This window comes from Elgaria multicarinata, chromosome 6, assembly GCF_023053635.1.
Source record: "Elgaria multicarinata webbii isolate HBS135686 ecotype San Diego chromosome 6, rElgMul1.1.pri, whole genome shotgun sequence".
Taxonomy (NCBI): Eukaryota; Metazoa; Chordata; class Lepidosauria; order Squamata; family Anguidae; genus Elgaria; species Elgaria multicarinata.
Genome location: NC_086176.1, coordinates 87,864,910 through 87,884,964, shown reverse-complemented (window position 1 = coordinate 87,884,964; position 20,055 = coordinate 87,864,910). Strand labels below are relative to the sequence as shown.

General features: G+C 40.4%; 1 protein-coding gene across 3 annotated transcripts in view; it reads left to right on the top strand.

Annotated features, from left to right (window-relative positions):
- The first annotated feature begins 2,947 nt into the window (after nucleotides 1–2,947).
- The window catches only part of SREK1 (splicing regulatory glutamic acid and lysine rich protein 1), a 34,829-nt gene continuing 17,721 nt past the window's right edge, over nucleotides 2,948–20,055 (top strand). Inside the window, exons 1-5 of one of the 3 annotated variants that reach the window (XM_063127999.1) lie at nucleotides 2,948–3,169; nucleotides 7,625–7,758; nucleotides 16,777–16,889; nucleotides 17,887–18,051; nucleotides 19,579–19,631. In XM_063127999.1, the coding sequence (XP_062984069.1) occupies nucleotides 3,009–3,169; nucleotides 7,625–7,758; nucleotides 16,777–16,889; nucleotides 17,887–18,051; nucleotides 19,579–19,631 (626 nt within the window). In that variant the 5' untranslated portion in view covers nucleotides 2,948–3,008. Of the gene's footprint in view, nucleotides 3,170–7,624; nucleotides 7,759–12,166; nucleotides 16,508–16,776; nucleotides 16,890–17,886; nucleotides 18,052–19,333; nucleotides 19,513–19,578; nucleotides 19,632–20,055 lie in introns of those variants that run through there. The other 2 variants (XM_063127998.1, XM_063128000.1) reach the window with 2 other exon arrangements.

The following is a 20,055-nucleotide window of genomic DNA, read 5'->3' as shown; positions in this document are numbered from 1 at the left end:
TGGCTCAGAAGCTCTGTCCCTGATCTCCAAAGATGATTTTTTTTTATAGTCCCCACTGTTAAAATGCAGCTTCCCTCAAGTAAATGTGCATAGGATTGCAACTTTAGTTGGATATCCAATGAAGCCCTGTCTAAGTAATGCTACTGGTTTTTCAACATCTATATAGAAACATGGGAAGCTGCCTTATACTGAGCCAGACCATTGGTCCATCTAGCCCAGTATTGTCGACACTGACTGGCGATGGCTCACCAGAGTTTCAGGCAGAATTTTTTCCTTGCCCTAACTAGAGAAGCCGGGGATTGAATTTGGGACCTTCTAAGCTTCATCCCGCATACCTGTTTCCCTCGAATTATCCCCTACAGAGTTAAGCTATCGTTGCTAAATCACACCCCGGGCGGCAGCACTCCTTAGATCTTTTGCAAATGGTTTAAGGGGGGGAATGTAAAAATATTTATTTATTTATTTATTACACTTATATACCGCCCCCATAGCCAGAGCTCTATGGGCGGTTTACAGAAATTCTAAAATTGAGATAAAAACAAGTATACAAAATTTAAAATTTTAAAACACAGAACATCATAAAAAATCAACGGATGACCCAAATGTGGTGTGCTTAAAGCTCTCCTTAATATCTATTACTGTGCCAATTTTGAAGTCTTTATCTTTAAAGCTTATGCAGATGTAAGCATTTGTTTAATTCATATCAAATCCTGCTACTGCGCCCCAGTGGCCGCTTGGAAAACACGCTTGGAAACTAGTAGCTAAATACCTCGATCCCCCCCCCCTTTAGAGCACAATTAAAGCAGGATGCATGGGAATACTTCACAGTCAAAGCAGATTATAAACTGGAAAACTTCAGAGTACTTCACAATAAAAGCAGATAAGCTGGAAAACTTTGGAGTCCTTTGCACGCAATTCACAGTGATTGCGCAGTATAACGCTGGTATGATAAAACTCTGCATTCCAAGCATGTGCTCTGTCACAATGAGCTACAGCCCCAAATCTCAGTCAGACTTTCATCTTGTTCATCAGGGATATTTTTCTTGTAAATTTCTGTTCTGAAGCAGGAAAAGAAAAATGAGAAAGGCTGGCTTTCATTATCTGATTAACAGATGCCATTTTTACCTAAGTGTAGTTTAGATGAAAGAGTTAATGCCATAGTTTAACCCTTTCCTTTGGAATTATTTTGTTCCTGCAGAACTGCTTTCCCCAGCCTGGTGTCCTCCATATGTGTTGGACTACAGTGCCAATCAGCACAAGCAATGATGGGGGTTGTTGTCACATCTGGAGGGCACCAGGTTGTTGAAGACTACCTCAGTTTTTCTAGCCATATTCTTTGTGAGTTCACATATTTTAGTGAGTTCTATAGTTTTGAGTACTGTAAAAAAATTCTTAAACATTATGGGGCGGGGAGAGAGACATTCTCTGTGTTCAGGTAATATCAGAACAGACCCCATCTCCAAAGATGCATTTGCCTCCTTTATATGAGAGAAAAAAAGATCTCTAAGATGCAAGCTACCTGCAGTTTTTGTCAAATTTAAAAAAACCAACACCTCTGCAATCCAGTTAATCTGAGGCATCCTGATTGATCAAAATGTAACCAGTTACTTAACCAAGTAACCAACTAAATGCAGTCCTAAAATTTGGATTCCCATCAGTCTAGAAATGTGGAAGCTAATGCAAGAATATCTTATCATTTTAATAGATTAAAAAAATGCAAGGTGTCACACTTGCACTTTACATCAAAAGACTGAAGTGTTGAGGGGGAAAGTAGCAGCCAGCTAGGTTCCAGCCTCAGACAAAGGAGAAATAGCATCCTGCCATGACGGGAGTCAACAAGTTCAGGCACCTGTAGCCAGCATGTGTGGTCAGTGGTGGCAATCCTTGACGCTAGGACTAACCTTTAGGACTAATCAACAAGTCAAAATCATTGGAGTTCTCCAGAACTCTTCAGAAGGCTGGATGTTTAAAAAAAAATCTGGAGGACAAAGGAGAATAAAAGGCTAGGCATGATGATCTTGCCCAAGTCTACCGTTTATAACAATCAAGCTGAAGTGCAGCAGGACTTCTGCGGACATAATTGTAATGGCTCACTGCCTTTCAAGTCGTAGGGCCCAAGGCTATTGGGAATGAAGTAATAATGGCTGTTCCCCTTTACATTTGTTTCTACAAATGTAAAATCTAGTTAACTGTTCTTTTTCCTGCTACAATCGAATCCCTAATGCTACATGTTTATACATTTAAAATTATTTTCTTTTTTGTAAGAGGGAGCATGAAGAAATGATACCAACCCCTCATAGTTTGCAGTGATAAAATCTAGTCTACCATCTTAACACTGCTACATTGGGTAGTTGAGATGGGGGACAAGGAAACATTGGATGGTACTTTATATAGTGCAGTATTTATTTTGTATGATGGACATTTTAGGGTGGCCAGGTGACCTCTTTTACAGTCCTCTACTTGAAGGGCTGCTAGAGGACTGGCCTCTATTTTGAAGGCATCCTCTCTTTGAAGGTTTGTCCAGTCCAAGTTTGGTATGAAGATAAAAGGAAGAGTAGCAGAGGCCTTGAGATTGCCTATCAGGCACACAGGCCACATGATCACAGACTTCCACACTGGTGAGAAGTACTGCATTTCTATTTAAATTATAATAATTATTTCTAAATTTGCATAATATATCAGGTTCCTTATTTTTGGTCCTGCATATCCCTTCTTTGACGATTCATAGGTGGCCATCCTACATTTGTTGCCCGTCCACCAATTATGGAAGTTCAAAGGCGATGACCGGCCTTATCACTGCATCACCAAACATCCTTCGGCCTCAGAGCTCGACCGAGGCGACAAATTTCCGGCGCCTGGACACTAGGGGGAAACCGCCTCCTCGGGAGAGTTACAGCGTGTGGACGCTCTAGGAAGCGACGCCGTTTCTTCTTTGTGGTGACTTCCGTCTCCTCGCTTATGTGCGTTGGATCGGCCCAGACAGCGAAGTTGCCGCCGCTGCCGCCATCATGATGAACAGCGGCGGGATCGGGGTGCCGCTCGGCTTCCCTTTGACCCCTACTTCGGTTATTCAAGTTACCAATTTATCCTCGGCGGTCACTAGCGAGCAGATGCGGACGCTTTTCGGTTTCCTAGGTGACATCGAGGAGTTGCGCCTCTACCCTCCGGAGTAAGTGAGGCCCGACTGGGCCCTCGGGGCGATTGAGAATGGCGGGAATGACAGTCCTGGAGGGAAGGGGAGAGTTAAAAGAACACGGAGCGGATGCCTTGTCCGCCATTTTGCTTTTGGGTGTTAAATGACTCGCTTCATAGTGGCTGCATCGGCTTTACCGGGAGGGAGAGTTGCCCGGAGTTAAGATGGCGGCCAGTGACGGTTTCCTTCCCCTTCCCCCTTTTCCGGAGCCAGTTTCGCCTTCGTCGTAGTTCCTTCAGGCTTCCACTCATCCTCGGGGCGGTGGTGTTGGGAAACGCCGCGGGTGCTGAGGCCTAGTACTCCTCTGGGACAAACCCCGGGCCGAGACTTCTCTAGACTCGATCGCTCTGCGGCTGTGAAAGCTGCTCGCTCCCCTTGGCGCCTGCATTTAGCGAAGGACGCTGTCGAAGATAATTTCTGCTTCCTCTCATGGCTCCTTTTTTCTTCCTCCTCGAATTTCTTTATCTGACTGCATTGCACCCCAAATAAAGAAATCGAAGGCTGCTCCCGGAATTAATTAGTACTTACTTCCAAATAACTATGCATAGAATGGGGCTCAAAGGAGTGTAAAATTGGATACAGTTATTAAGTGTTGGTGAGGGAAAGTTTTCTTTGCGTTTTTGTCTTAATTTCATATTCGCTCCCTCACCACCCCCACCACCCACTTTTACATTTTTAAAAAACAAACGGCAGCGATACTTGGGCTATTCTATGTTCATCCCATCTAAATACTAGTAGACTGAATTTTAATCAATATTTTAAATAGTTTCGTAATCTTACATTCTTAAGATGCAATCCTATGCATATTTAGACAGAAATAAGTCCTACAACTCCCACTGTGCAGTCAGGTTGTCTGGGTAATGCTCGGAGCTGTAGGACTTACTTCTCTCTAAACATGCAGAGAATTGCACCCTAACTGTAAGTGTTTGCTTCTAGGTTACTTCCCATATGAATGCATGGAGGAGAGATTAAGTAGCCAAGCCTACCCTAAATATATGCTAGACATGCACAAAAATGTATGTGTACCAATCGAAATCAATTGCTTCATTTTCATTTTCATGATATATGCACTGTCGGATGCTCAAAAGCTGCTGAAATTTGAGAAGTAATACTTCTAGAAGTTTTGACCACAGAAAAACAACAAAACAAATACTCCAGGGAGAACCATAATTTGAGGACCACTTGAAATAGTTATAGTACTTAGCTGATCATTAATACCATGCTTATTAATATCCATTTGAGATTAAAAAATAAAATATGCAAAGCTGCTTAGTTCTGGAATTGAAAACAAATTTCTAGGCTCAAAATGTGCTCAGAGGCACTGTTATCTTTAATTCTAAATCTGTCTTTTGCATGTAACTCAGGTTGGTGGATCTTGGGATTCTAGTTTTTTGTTTTGTTTTGAAAAAGTGGATTAGACAGGTCTGAAGTCTGCCCATCCATACCCTATTCTGTACAGAAATCATAGGCTCGTGCACTTAGGCTTTGTCTCAACCAGAATCTTTAGCCCTTTTAGATGATGAGACCTTGAGAGGTACAGTCTAGAATCTGAATTGCCTAAAAAGAAAAGAAAAAAAAAGACTGAAATCATGAATGCCTTTTCCATTCACTGAGAGCAAGTATAAAGTTAGTTTCCTGTCATGTGCTCTCACAGGGTTGATTATCTTGGTGCCTATCAAGATAATACCTGGTGTTCCAATTTTTTTTCCTGATTTGTGCAAAGTTGATCGACTGCTACTGAATCTGAATATTTCTGAATATGTAGCTGGTTTGCTCTTTGTGGAACTGTTACATTTGAGTCATCAATTACATTACCCACAAGTTCACTGACTTGGCTGTCCTGTAGGGTAAAGCATTGCGGGCAGCATACATTTTAGTTTCCCAATGCCTACTTAATTCCAGTCTTTCCAAACACAAGAAACTGAAATGAAATTAGTGGTAACATATGCCCATTGCTAGTTACATATTGTATATTTTTTTCTGTTACCCAGCTTTGATGCCTTATTTTAGAGATCAAATTACTTGTTTCACTCCTATTTATTACATTGCATTTCAGTCCCTCTATGCATCATGTTCATTGCCTGCTAAAAGAACAAAAAAACTTCTTTTCAAACTGGACATAAATTTTGCTTGTATGCATAGTACCTAAAGTAAAAATCAAAATAAGCATTTTGTGCAAATTTGAAAGCCTGCATGAACCTAACTCAGTAATCATTTGTGAAGCTTCTGACTGCTAAATAGGTCTTGTCTTGTCATTCACAGTCAAGGCATTTGTTAGAAATAAGAATGGTCTTCCTGGATCGGCACAAGGTCTATCTAGTTTAACATCTGGATTCCAAAAGTGGCCTGCCAGAGGCTTCTGGAAACTCACAAGCTTGAAGGCTAGCTCCTGTTTGTCCACATCATCTGGTATATGAACATAGGAAGCTACTTTATACTGAATCAGGCCATTAGTCCATGTATCTGTGGGTGAGGAAAGGCCTTCCAGCTTTTGTCTTGTTCTTGGGTGCCAGCAACAGAGGAGCCCACCCACCACTACACATTTGCAGTGCCAGACAATACTTGGGTTTTTATTCCTTGAGGCCACAAGACAATTGCACTAGTTGCCTGTCTTGTTCCATCTAGCAGTCACTGCTTTTCTGAACCTATTGCTGATGAACTTCTTTGGGTGTTGTTGAGTTATAATACTATATGAAAGGGAGAAAAAAGTCAGGCATAATTTTATAATCCTTTATTAATATTGATAAGTTATTGCTTTAGCCTTTCCATATAGAGTAGATGCTCCAGTCCAGCATTATTTCAGCTTCTCTTTTACTTTCCAGCTCTGACAACCTTTCTTAGGTTGAATAATCAAAACTCCATACATTCTAAATGTGGCTTCACAGTAGTGCCATTATTTCATTTCATTAATTTCATTCATCTCATTTATTACATTTCTATATCACGCAATAGCTGAAGTTCTCTGGGCAGTTTACAAGCAAATACACATTATACAAGGTGTGAAAACCATTTGCATACTAACATATAGACAGCATCTGAAAAGTATTGAGACTCCTCAACTTCGTCTGTCTAGCTGACCATGCGCATGGAGCAGATAGAATTTCAGAGAAAGCTGCCTTGGTGATCCTGGATTTCAGTCTTCTTCCTAGCAACCTAAATTTGACTTTCAGGATCTCATGACCCATTTCACCACGTCATTGGTACCAACATGGACCACTACCACTGACTTCATCCCATCACTATCTACAAAGTTCTTTAGATGGCACACGTTATCCTCAGCCTTTGCACCAGGCAGGCAATTCACCGTGTGTTCTACTTGCCCGTCGCAAATCCAGCTCTCTATGTGTCTAATGAATCTCACACTGCAACAGGCCCCCTACCCCCAAGAGGCACATCCTCGGTGAGAGAGGATATTTGCTCATCTTCTGAGGAGTAGGTCTTTTCTCAGGGATCATTTCCCTCTTCCTCAGAATGGCTCCCTCCTTCCCTGAGACCACCATTCTCCGTGACAGCAGAAGAGATGTCACTCAGGAATTTGGACACTGTTATTAGGTCCCCTAAGGTCTCAACACAAACATGCCTGCCTCTCTTAGCTTCTCCAGGTCAGCAACCTTGGCTTCAAGAGAATGAAATTGTTCCCTGAGAGCCAGGAGCTCATTACACCAAGCATCCAATCATGACTTCTGTCCAGCTAGAAAATCATCATACATGTGGCACTCAGTGCAACACACTGGATAGCCCCCGTACCCTTGCTGACTTTCTACCTTCATAAATGGTCTTTTTAACTAATTAATTTATTTATTGCTTTTTTATACCACCCAATAGCTGAAGCTCCCTGGGCTGTTCACAGAAATTAAAACCATTCAAAATATAAAACAATATAAAATACAATATAAAAGCACAACCAGGATAAAATCAGCAGCAGTGCAAAAATACAAATTTAAAATACAAATTTTAAACAGCAAAGTTAGTGTTGGGCTTGTTGCTAGTGTTGGGCTTGTTTACCTAGAAAACTGCTCTTTACAAGGAGAGTGTGGAAAATTTATAGTAATTAATTTATATCTATAGTTATTTACTGTAACAGTTATGAGAAGGGAGGGACGAGTTGACTGCCCAGGCCTCCTTGCCCTGTTGCCAAATTCCCACAGGTGCTTAACTTGCTTGCGTGCTGACGCGTCATCAGTGGGGCTGAGACACTGCGTCAGTGGGACTCCCCTCTCTCGGAGAGCCCAGAGAGCATGAATCCTTAGTTGTAGTTATTGAATGAGTTAGCATTTTATGTACATAAGCCCAAAATGAACTGGGACTATGTGGAAAAACATTTTTTCACAACTCATATTTTGCAGGTCTATAGTGTTTATGGTGGCTTTTCTTTAGAGCTAGGAAAGTAGGCTAAGACTACAACATCTAATTGTTTTCTTTTTCTTTCAGCAATGCACCACTCGCTTTTTCCTCCAAAGTATGTTATATTAAGTTTCGGGAATCTTCAAGTGTTGGTGTGGCCCAGCATCTAACAAACACGGTTTTTATTGACAGAGCTCTGATAGTTGTGCCCTGTGCCGAAGGTTGGTATTTCAGACATGTTTTTGTTTTGATTGTCTCTGTTCTGTCAGTTTGTTAATTGTATTTTTCAGCAACTGGGAAGGAATTAGTACCATGTGTCTCTTTGTTTTTGTTTTTTAATCAAATCTCATTTGAGGGATATGGAAAGGAAGACACTTTTTAAAAAAAGATCTGATTTTTTCCCCCTGTGATCCGTTAGGTTTAAAATGTGTTGGTACTTTCATATGGTCATGTTTCATTTATCTTTTGCAAGGATAAACATTTCCTTCTTTCACTCAACGCTGACAACTCCATCCTAAAATCTTGTGCTGACCTTCTGCCTGAAAAAGCAGCATAATACAGGGTTAGGCAACACAGATGGAATTGGAACTGCATCAGAAATTTCTATCAAATATTTGGACTTGTCTCTGAAACAATTGGAGTGGGAACACTACTTTCTTGTCTTGGCTGAAAGCTAGGTTTCTCAGGAAGAACTGTAGAAAATGGCTTGGGGGTAATAGGCTAGCTCTTCCCAGCCATAGTACCATAGCTTTTTCCAGGAATAAATTGGTACAAGTCATTGTGTATCCCATCTAACTATTCATTGATATCACGGTCTTCAGTCTGAGATGTTAAGGTAGGCTGTTGCCTAGCTTTTATAGGACAATAGTAGCATAAGTGTGCATTTACTTGTTTTCCAAGTTGTATTGCAAAACATGTTGCAACCTTGTGCCATAAATGCAGCATCAGATATTCAGATAATTAATGATGTTCCTAAGAGCTTTGCCTCTATTAGCTGCATATGTATATATATGAATGTAAGTTATCTACCCTAGTATGGAGAGGTCAGAATGGTGTCTTGGAGAGTGCTGGAGATAAGGGATGATCTTTCCTAAACCCAGCTGGTAGACAGGAATTGTCTTTGTAGCACCAGCCAAAATCCACAGGTGCAATTAACTCTGATTGTTCAGGCAAAAGTTAAAAAGTGAACTGGAGTTTTTGTGAGTAGGCCTGATTGAAAAGAACTGGTGAATAGAGAGGAACTGAAGCTCAAATAGAAAGTAGTAAAGAGAACAGGGAATTTTCCAGGTTGTCTTCTGAGCCAGATTTGTAGTAGCGGTGGAGGTGATTACTAATCTAAGATATTTACAGGCTTAGAGTATAGGTTCAGAATGCATGTCAAACATCTGTTGCTGAAGTTACAGTACCAGGTTTCAAGGCCTGTGAATTCTAAAATAGATAGACATAGTTTATCAACTGCAGACATATGAAAGTATCTTCATACACAATCTTATCCGGCACAACACGAGAATGCATTCACTGAAATTTCATTACTGAATCAAGATTTCTGCTCTATACTGAAAGGTTACCAAGAATTTCAGTTGCATATGTCCAGAATTAACAGTACCTGCAGTTTGTTCTTATAGTTATATTTACTTTACATAGCCATAACTAGAATTGATAACAAATGTTCTAATATAGCAAATCAATATTACTTTGGTAATATCCCAAATGCACTAGAACCGTGCTTCTACTCCCTATTGTCTTCTTGAGTTCGCTTTTTTGGAAAATGTTGGACATCATTTAGCATTTCAATGGACAATGCTTTCATGGAACTCCATTGACATGGCTGTGCTTCATCTGAAGAATATATTTCCTCTGGACCTCAGTATGTTTTAAATTTGGATTCACAGCTCTTCTGACTGTGGAGATGTTACATTTGATAAAAACACAAGAAACTGAAGAGTTGTTGGGAAGGTTCCTTTGTTTAAGAGTTCAGGTTCTTGCCTCTTCACTTATGCTTTGTCTGTCTATATGTCCAAGCACTAACAATTTCTCATCCCTCTTGCTCAAATATAGCTAATTCTGTGGCAGCTTTGCTTTAGAAGTGGAATAAAATTTTCAGAAGATAGATTATGCACACAAAAGAATATAATACTCAGAAAACAGATGTGGAGATTGAGTGCAAATAGACACAGTGCTGTACTTAGAATGTATGTTCTGGGCAACATTCTCTTTTTTGAAAGCAGGAATGCAGGCATTTCCGACGTGGAGAGGCTCACAGATGTTTGCCTGTCACGGATATTAAAAGCAAACCTAAATTGCCCTGAGTCAAATATTATTAACCAGTTAGTTAATTACTTTGGTTTTCATTTTCACAAACTGTCATTGGTGATTCTGGGTTTACCTGCAGTGATCTCTGTATGGTTTATTCAGTGACATCAGAGATACCAAAAGCATTGTTTTTATCATGTTCCTGGAATTTCCTGAATCTACAGCAATAAGTTAGGGTTATTAGAATATCTTCACCAAACCAGAACTATGATTCTGGTGCCCAGAAAGTATTTGAATGTGATCTTCCTCTTTTAAGACAGATATGCTTTATTCATGGGCTAATACTTTGGACCAAAGGAAGAATAGATTTTATATTTGCCTGGCAAGAGGATTACAACACTGTTATTGTACTGAGGACAAATGAGTATCATCTGGTACCCCACTTGCCAAGTCTCTCCCCCATTGCCTGCTTCCTATAAATCCCAGGAGAGAAGAATAGAAGAGCACATGAGGCGAAGATTTCTCTTCCTTATGTGCTTTTTTATCTGTCTTGTCTTTCTGAGCTGTTTCTAGCATTGATAGAGAACTGAGCTTTTTCACTCCAGCTGGAAAATTTCTGGTATAGGACACTATGGGACTATATATGGGGCTACAAAAGAAGAGAGTCCCTTCTCTTGATTCTTGATTCCAAACTGCAGGGGTGTGCGGTGATGTTCCTCTCCCCTTTTCCACCCACTTAAAGTGGCCCACCCATATGACACATTGACAGAAGACAGATTCATGTGCATTGCAAAGCTTGCAAAATGCTTAATGTACAAATTAAACCCTCCTTGCAAGTTAGAGAAACTAAAATAATAATAATAATAATGCATGTCCATGAATTGAACAATATCCAAATGCTGTTACTGCAATGTGGGCCAATAAGATGTCATAATATCTAGTCAAGAATAAATTGGAAAATTATTTGTTACATGATGCTGATAATAAATACTGTATTAGGGGACAGTTTGCAGTTCTAAAGGAGGGGTATATTGAAGAACATACATTTTGCAATTAATACATGTGAATGCAAATGTAGAAAAGGTTGAAACCACAGACATCTTGCCACTGAGATCATTGTAAGTTTTTTTAAAAAGAATCTTGTAGAGATTCTTAAATAGTGGAGTGCAATTCTCTACATGTCTACTCAAAAGTAAGCCCCTTGAGTTCAGTGGGGCTTACTACCAGGGAAGTATGAGTGGAATTGCAACATTGATTGTGATTAATATTCCATGTAAGCAAGGAATTCCAAAGATGCAAGGTTTTTTTTGCAGAGGGACATCTTCATCACAGAACCTTAATTATGCAATTTTGGGGGCATTAACAAAACTTTCAAATGGTTTTAGTTGCAGTGAAAATGCATAGGTTGAGTAGTAGTCAGATTCCACAGAACTGCATACATCAAGCTCAGCATCTTCCTTGAATTTCACAAATGGGAAGCTGATTTAGGCTACAGAGCACAGGTATAATATGTTCTGTTCATCTACTTTTGCCCACTAATGGCTGGTCTCTGCTGGAAAATCCAGATGTTGTGGTATCTAATACTTCTGTTGCAGTGCTGCTCATTGTACAAAATCCAGGCACAAAGAAAAATGGGGAGAGAAAGATTTCAAAAGCTTTTTGAAATAAGCACACCTTGTCTGTCAGGGATGATTCTCAGCATTGCATGGGAAGGGCTTCATTGGGCAGAAAAATTGGTGTTCAGTGTATAACACTTATGTACACCCTTCCATCACTATTCACATTACTAACCAACATTGTGACTTTGGATACAGTGGGCCAGTTTGCACGTCATAATAAGCCACCATGGGTTAATTAATCTGCGAATCTCTGAGACCCATGCCTGCTGCCATTATGAATATGCAAGCTGAGGAAGGATAGCTTGTTGTGTCATGCAAACCGTGGGGTTGTGGTTATAAGGGTCATCCATGGGTTGTTTGACGGTCATCCAAGGGTTGTTTAACCCTCAAATAATGCTCAATGCCCAGCTTCGCATGACACAGCAAGCCGTGGTACAGTCCTGCTGCACTTGCATATTCAAAATGGCACATTCTTCGGTGCTCCGCTGGTTAATTAATCCATGGCAGTTTATTTTGACGTGCAAACTGGCCCAATGAAACATCATTACATTGTCAAACTGAGGCCCCTTTATCATTGTATGTGCATTTGCATTTCTCTAATTTTGTTCTGGTTTGAGAGCGGGCAAGATGGAAATGTATCAGAGATGCCACCTTTAACCATCATTCTAAACTTTATGTCCACATTTTCTGGTAGATGGATTTTGACTATTAATTTGGTTTTGTATGTTTTCTCTGTGTGATATTTGTGCATTATTAGATGACTAGACTGGCCAAGGCAGACCTGTTACACTTGCCTGAATTAGGCATTGTTTGCCATGCCACTAAACCTGCCGCCAAGTGACAACTTCATGGGGGAAATGAGAGCGGAGTCTGGCCTGCAGAAGATGGACGCCCTGTCTCTGTTTTTATTGTTTTATTTTGCTTTCTTTTCTTTTCTCTTCTTTTTTTTAATTTTGTCCCTTTTTTGCTTTAATTCTTTCATTTCTACCTGTGAACTGGTTCTTCAGTTCTGTAAAAATTGTGTTCCAAGAGTTCATAATTCATTTTAAACTTGACCCAGTAAAACTGTTCATAGATGGAATTCCATCTTTTCAGTAAGAGCTAAGCACCACCTTAGAGCTCGTTTAGATTTTGTAACTAGACTGTAGATGTAGTCCTAAGCATACATAACTGGACATAAAAGTCCATTGAAATCAATGGGAATGACCTTTGAGTAAACCTGGCTAGAACTGGGCTGTTTGACAAGTGAAGTGATCGGTTTGTTTTTAATTACTTCAAGGTATTGCATATGTATGGCTTTGTCTGTACTACACTTTGAAGAGTTCATTTCTCCTGAAACTTCTTTTCTTTTTTTCTGAAGCCTCTCTGACTCTTACTAAGCAAAGTTAAAGAATGTAGCAAGTCAGTTGCCATGTGGAAAGACAATGGTTCCATTCACACACTGAGTTGCGTGGGATCTACTTTTCCATTGTTTTTCAGCTGCAGTATGTATGTGACTTCTATAGCCATGTGGGAGAGCTCCATGGGGAAGATGTTCCCACATGGCAGAGCAAATGTGTGAAGGGGGCCAGTGTTCTTTCTTGATTTGTATTTAAAAAAAAAAAGCCAGCGTATTAATTTCTGCTACAGATCTTGAAAATATGGAGAGCACTCAGAATAACTGAATTGACATGAATTATTGACCAATGTTTATTTTGTATACTGTCTTCTCTTTACTGTAGCATTCTATGGGAAGACGACAAGCACCACTAATTTTTCTCTTGCATCTTGACACATGATTACGACATATTCTTTTAGCTACAGCAGATACACATCATACAAGTTTGAATATTTTCTGCGAAAACTTACCAAGAAAAATACCAGCAGTTTTTTGTTACCTTTCTGTGTATTAGAGATAAGACAGCCCAAATTACCTTGTCATCTCTTCCATCACGGTGCACGCTCTCTCTCTCTCTCTCTCTCTCTCTTAAAGTATTTTCATATACTCTGAAACTTCCGGTAATTTTATGTAAGCAGATAGGGAAATATAGCAATAGATTGTCCTGATTTTTCTAATGGCCCAACAGCATTTCTACTAAAGCCACTTTCATTTTTGGGATATATAAAGATGACCTCAGGTGAGGGGTAAGACACCTGCCAGAGTTGTTAATTTCAGAGAAGTAAATTATCAAAAGTAATTATATTCATCAGTTTAAAATGACTTGGTCTAGCTCTGAACAAAATGCCGTGTGTGTGGTCTCCATGCACGCTTCATATCGTTGCTTTTAAGAAGGTTATTTTAGTCATTGCCAGTGCTCAGTGTGTTGTACACAGGAAGGAGTCCAAGCTATAAGAAAGTCTTTTACAGAGACCGTAACTACTGCTGAAATAAGATTTATTGCTTGGGAGAAGTAAATCCCATTTTTTATCACTAATATTAGAGAAGTATAGATATATTTAGCCAGGAACAAAATTAATTAAGTAATATATTAGTTTGTTACAGTAGTTGAGTATTTGCTGGGCCCTTTTTCTGGATATTAGCTTTTATTTAATAAACGTTTTGATGATCAGAAGTAGGTTTTTGTTATTTAGTTTTGAAGGCAGGTCTTCAAAATTCTGCTCTTAAAAATAATAAAGACGTGTGTTTTCTAGTAAAATATTCACCATTTATGTTATTCTAAATGTTCCTACTCAGTAGTTATGGCTGTAATAGTGTACAAGGATAAATTAAAGCTTTACTTATAGACCTGGTTTGCAGGTAATGACAATCCTTGGGTAGTCGGGGCTGTGCAGGGAAGAGCAAGCACATTGCCTTGCAACTGCTCGCCATTTCTGCTTTATTTCTGGATTATGCAACAACCCAGGACAGTGATGTTTGAACCTGGAACTCTGAGTTGTTGAGGGGGAGAAAACAGAGTTTTAACCCAATAACAAACCAGGGGGTTAAAACTCAACAACCCAGAGTTCTGGGTTCAGGAATGGGACATTCTTGGGTTGTTTTGTAATCCGGAAACAAAGCGGAAATGCCAAGCGGGCGTTAGGCAGTGCGCTCACTCCTACATGGCTCCAACAACCCATGGCTGTTGTTATGTGTGAATCAGGCTGTAGGATTTTATATAACTTGGTGCCTCTCCACTGACTGAAAGCTCTTTGATCCAGCACAGCATTCCATGAGTGCAATACAGGGAGAGGCTATTTTTGGTGAATTTCTGTCTGCTGCAGCCCACACCGCCTCTCACGTGTCCTGCCCTCTGCAGAGATTTTAGTGTAGTGCGGAGATCTGTAGTGGGAAGGAGAAATTACCAAAATTTGACTACCTCCCTGTTCTACTGGAAGAAGCCTCCACTGGATCAAAAAACTTCCATCAGCGCAGAGGCCCCAATTAGATTCAACCTATAGTATCTGAGCATGGAAGTCTGCCATCCTATACTGACTTACCTGGGAGCAAGTCCCATTGAAGTTAGTGGAGCTTTCTTCTGAGTTGATATGTATAGGATTGCACTTGAAATGGTCTAAGTGCATTCTGCTTAACATTTACATCAGTGGCAGGATTCCCATTGTGTGGTTTTTGTTTTTTAAATCGTTTGATCTTGAGGGTTAATATCAAATTAGAACAGTTGTGCACTTAAATTCTACTGAAATCATGAGACTGGCCAGACCATACATAGCTGGGTGATAGTTTGGTTCTTACATAACTGGGTCTGCTGGGGGCAGGGAGTGTTCAGCCCCAAACCAGCAACATTTAAACTCCTGTGTCTGAATAAAAAATCATTTCCATTACAATACTACTATTGCTGTGTTACCGTTCAGTTTTATTTTGCCATTGTATGCTTCAGAAACTCAAATTGGCTCAGGAGCTTGAATGCAGTGCAGGTCTCCAGGGCACCTTGAATACCACAGATATCCTCTCACTTTTGAAGAGTGACCACAACCCTTCAAGAAGTTAATGTAGTGCTTTGAAAATTTGCCCTATCTTGTTTTTGTCTTGCTCTGGAAGATGAAGACTATATCATTAAAAGATGGGGCAGAGAGCACTTTAAAAATATATGTCCAGAAACCATTTAGATTTCTTCCTTTGAAAATGCGATTAAAACACCAGGTAAATCGGATTCTTTGTGAGGACAGAATTGATTAGAACACGTGTAGTTAATTTGACAAGTAACACTTAGTGTTACTTCAGGCAAAGGTGACTCCTAGGCAAAGCACTTTGCCATGTGCAGTTTGTAATTTCTGGTCAGCCTTTCAACTCAGCCTTTCAAATCTGTGTGTGTTTGAATGTTTTACTCTTGGGCTTTCTTGCGTCAAGCTTAGTTAGGTAGAACCTGAAATTGCAATAATTAGCTGCTTTTAGGATCTCTTCGGGAAGCGGTGTTATGCTTTTAGTAAAGTTCAATGCACTTAGTAGTCCACAGAAGACATAATGTTTAACCCAGGATAGTGCTAAAACAAATTTGGATTAAGATCCCAAACATACAGTGAAACAATGGTTTCTTGTACTGAGAGAAGCTTTTTCCTCAGAGGATGTAGAGAGAGAGATCAGCAAAACCCGCTTGTCACTTTGCAGTGCCTTAACTATGTTTACTTGGTGGAGAAGTAATATTTAACAATGGTTTAGGCATTCAGACATAATGCTTAATAATGGTTATGTCTGTATAGGGCCAGCGTGATTGAGCAAATATTTCATTAAAGATTCTAATCACCTACTCCCTCTTGAAGTTGGACTGTAATAAGGACCTCATTAGGCTGAAGTATCTAAGCTACAAGCCAGTATGTTTCTAGGGTTCCTGCCTTACTTGTTGCTCCAGACTGACTACTGGCAGTCATCTGGTAACATTTTTCATAGCCCTTGCTGCTGAAGAAAAGGGCAGATTTTGGTTAGCACACTCCTGTTTCCTCTTTTTTTCCTTTTGACTGATTTGGTTATTTGCCATTTCTGGGGATTAAACTTTAAAAAATGTTCTTCTTTTCTGTATCTGATGTTCTGTGTGCTATTAGTGATGCAGCCAACACGAACGGTTGTCATGTGTAACACAACTTTCGATCACCGTGAAAACAACGTCCTGCGAAAGCGTCCATGCTTGATATCGTTTGGTTCATGAACATTAAGTTTCCAGTACAGGTGACCCATAGCTCAAAGTGTTAAATAATTGTCTACATTGTTCAATTTTTAAAGTAAAAATCCGGTAATGAGATTGCTAGATTTGCTCACTTATTTGTTCCTAGTGGAGCAGGGGAAAAGGAAAAAAACTTGAATTATTTTATTTTTTGTAAGGCTCTCGTAGATTGATTTTTTTCTTTACAATTTTTAAGTTGAAGGGTAATGGTAAATAGAAAAATAACATTTGAGAAGTGACCTTACTTTTGGTAACAAAGACATTTGCTCTTCAGGTAAAATTCCAGATGAAGCCAAAGCCCTCTCTCTCTTGGCTCCTGCCCCTACAATGACAAGCCTGATTCCTGGTGGAGGGTTGCTTCCTATACCAACACCTCCTGTGAGCTCGGTAAGTAGAACTGAATTTAATACTGCTACCTAACAGAGGCTGCAATTCATTCAGTTGCATTTTCAGTACGTGCTCCGTTACGGTGATAGTCTTGACACATCCCAATTTGAAATGATCCAAAATACACAGTAGGACAATACATAACAACAGCCATGCTGGATCAGACTAGGGGTGCATCTAGTGCAGCATTCTGTTTACACAGTGTCCAACCAGCTGTCGACCAGGGACCCACAAGCAGGACACAGCTCAACAGCACCCTCCCACCCATGTTCCCCAGCAACTGGTGTATATAGGCTTTCTGCCTTTGATACTGGAGGTAGCACATAGCCATCAGGATTAGTAACGATTGATAGCCTTCTCCAGGAATTTATCCAGCTCCTTTTTGAAGCCATCCAAATTGGTGGCCATCATTACATCTTGTGATAAAATCTGTTTATTAGGACCAACGAAAATGTCTTAAAATAGTGCTGAGAGTTTTAAAGTTCACAAAAAAAATATTCTTCAGGTTGGATGCAAAAAAACCTGTGGGAAGGAGAGGGGTGATAAACCTGGCATGATGTTAAAGCCGCAATGTCCACAGATTGGTTTAATCTTAAAATGGATTGTGGGAGTTGTACATTCTTAATTAGATTAGTATTTGCTTGTTGCAAAACATCCTGGGATTGAAAGGATTAATTGGCTATGCATTAATGCTTTTGGTAAGCATTAAAGGAGTCTCCTGTTCACATCACATGTTAGTGAGAGTGTACTCCACTTTCTTCTGGTGCTTTCCTCTGAAGAATATTGTTGTATTGGCTCAGTACAGTGATGAAGACTGCTTACAACCACATCACACATATTAAAACAGCAAGGTTTAGGATTGATGAAAGAGAGTTTTTTAAGTCTTCCCCAAATATAGTTGAGTGCTATGCCTCTGAAATTCATTGTATTGTATCAGTCCAGAGTGGAAGGAAAACCTTTCGTGCTGGTTTCTGTACAAACTATCCCCTGTTTTCAGATTGGCATTTCTCTTGGTCCACTGGGAGCTATACCAGCAGCAGCGTTGGATCACAATATTACAGCCATTGGAGACATACCCCAGCCCCCCATTATGGGCAATGTGGACCCTTCCAAGATTGATGAAATTAGAAGGACTGTGTATGTTGGAAACTTGAATTCCCAGGTAAATGCCTTTGCTTCAATAGGATGTGTTAATAGAACATGTGGCTTCATGTTTCGTGGCTTGATGGATCTGATCTTGAACAAACTGAAAGAACATCGACTACATTGGGTTTTCCTGATAGGTGTGTGGAGGTTATATGGCTTCAGACTATTGAAGCTGAAAAAAGATGAGTTTCCTTCCTTCTCATACAGTGTTATGCTGTACACAACACAAGCGTTTCAAGGTCCCTACCCAGATGGCTTATAGTAAGGTTGGGGAAACTTTTGCGGCCCAAGGGCCACATGCCCTCATGAGAAGGGACTTCCCAAGCGCTGCATGTCAGCATTGAGTGAAGCTATTACCAAGAGCGGGCAGGGCCAGAACCACCACGCACGTGTCTGCGCACTCCCTTGAAACTTGGGCGCTCACAGGGCATGGGGAGGATTAAACCTCCTTCTGCCTGCACAGTGCTGTGAGGGCTTTTGAAAAGCCTCCATTGACGCTAGTAAAGATTTTCCAGGTGGTGTGGGGGAACCTGTGGCTTGCAAGTATCCTGGAAAGCACAATGCATCTGTATGCATCCATCCATTCCCCCCCCCCCACCCCCGGTGAGGTTCTTTTCTTGCCTAGGAGTTCAATGCAGGGATTTCTATGACCAAAATTAGGACCGATGGGTCTATGCAGAGCTTTTCTTTCCTTTTTTTAAACTTGGGAGTAGGTTGGCCTCTAACCTTCTGCTTCTTTCTGTGGGGGCCTCACCATAACACTAATCACCTGTTCTGCTGAGATACTTGCACGCAGTAATTTGTGTGCATACAAGGCTCTTGTCTTTTGGGGGTAGTAATCCCAGACTGGAACTAGAAGGAGGATAAAGCTGGATATCTCAAACTTCTTTGTAAAACCACAAACAGGAAAACAGAAGAACAAAGCAGCAGCTAGCTCTTTCGGTTGCACTGAGTTGAAAACAGGGATGGGATTTAGGCTACTGAAGCTTGATTGGTGGAGGAACTTCATTCCAGCCATACCAAATGACCCAAGGAGTCTACCCCATTGTTTAAGAATCCCTGGACTGCAGGTAACCTGTCCCTTGTTCTTAACATGGGTGACTCCAGTGTCAAGGATGGAGAGGCAAGTTTTGTTTGCGCATCCACTGTTGTGACGGAAAGTAACACTGCAGTGTGCGTATATTCTGGAAATCAGGAGAGCGCAGGACCACCCAGAGTGTAACCAACAAACCTAGCCAGAGGACAGGGTTTTAAGGGTGTCTATTTACCTGCTCTGTGTGTGTTTCTCTTTATTTTAGACTACTACAGCTGATCAACTGCTTGAATTTTTTAAACAAGTTGGGGAAGTCAAGTTTGTGCGGATGGCGGGTGATGAGACGCAACCAACACGCTTTGCTTTTGTGGAATTTGCTGACCAAAATTCTGTACCTAGAGCCCTTGCCTTTAATGGTGTTGTGTTTGGAGACAGGCCACTGAAGTAAGAAACTGCAAATACTGTCAAATCAAAATAAATAGAGAGAATTTTTTTTTTGTGTAATTGTAGGTCAGTCCTGAGGAAAAGGAACGGGGAGGGAAGAAGAAAACAGGCAATTTCAGGTACCAAATTGCCTGATCTAGTACAACACAACTTCTACTGTTTTTTAGCCTCTGTAAAATGGGACAAAATCCCTTTCCTTGTATAGTTGTTAAGATGAATGAGGTGCAGCATGTAAGCCATCCCACTTATTCTTCTCTTTAATTGTTGCTTCTTTGTAAGCCTGTGCTTTTTTTTAATACTCCCCAACCTTGCTCCTGTGTTATAGTGATAGGCTCCTGTCCTGATCCAAAGGACGTTTTGTGAAATCAGATAAAAATGGAGCCAACAAGCCACTTTTTAAGTTCTCATAATAATATTTAGAAAACCCCTCAAGCTCTAGAAATTGTAGAATACCTGCCTGCAAGCTTACACTCTTTGTTTTTTTTTGTTTTTTGTTTTTTATGAGTGAAGGGAGGAGAGCAGTTGCTAAAAGCCATAGGCCAA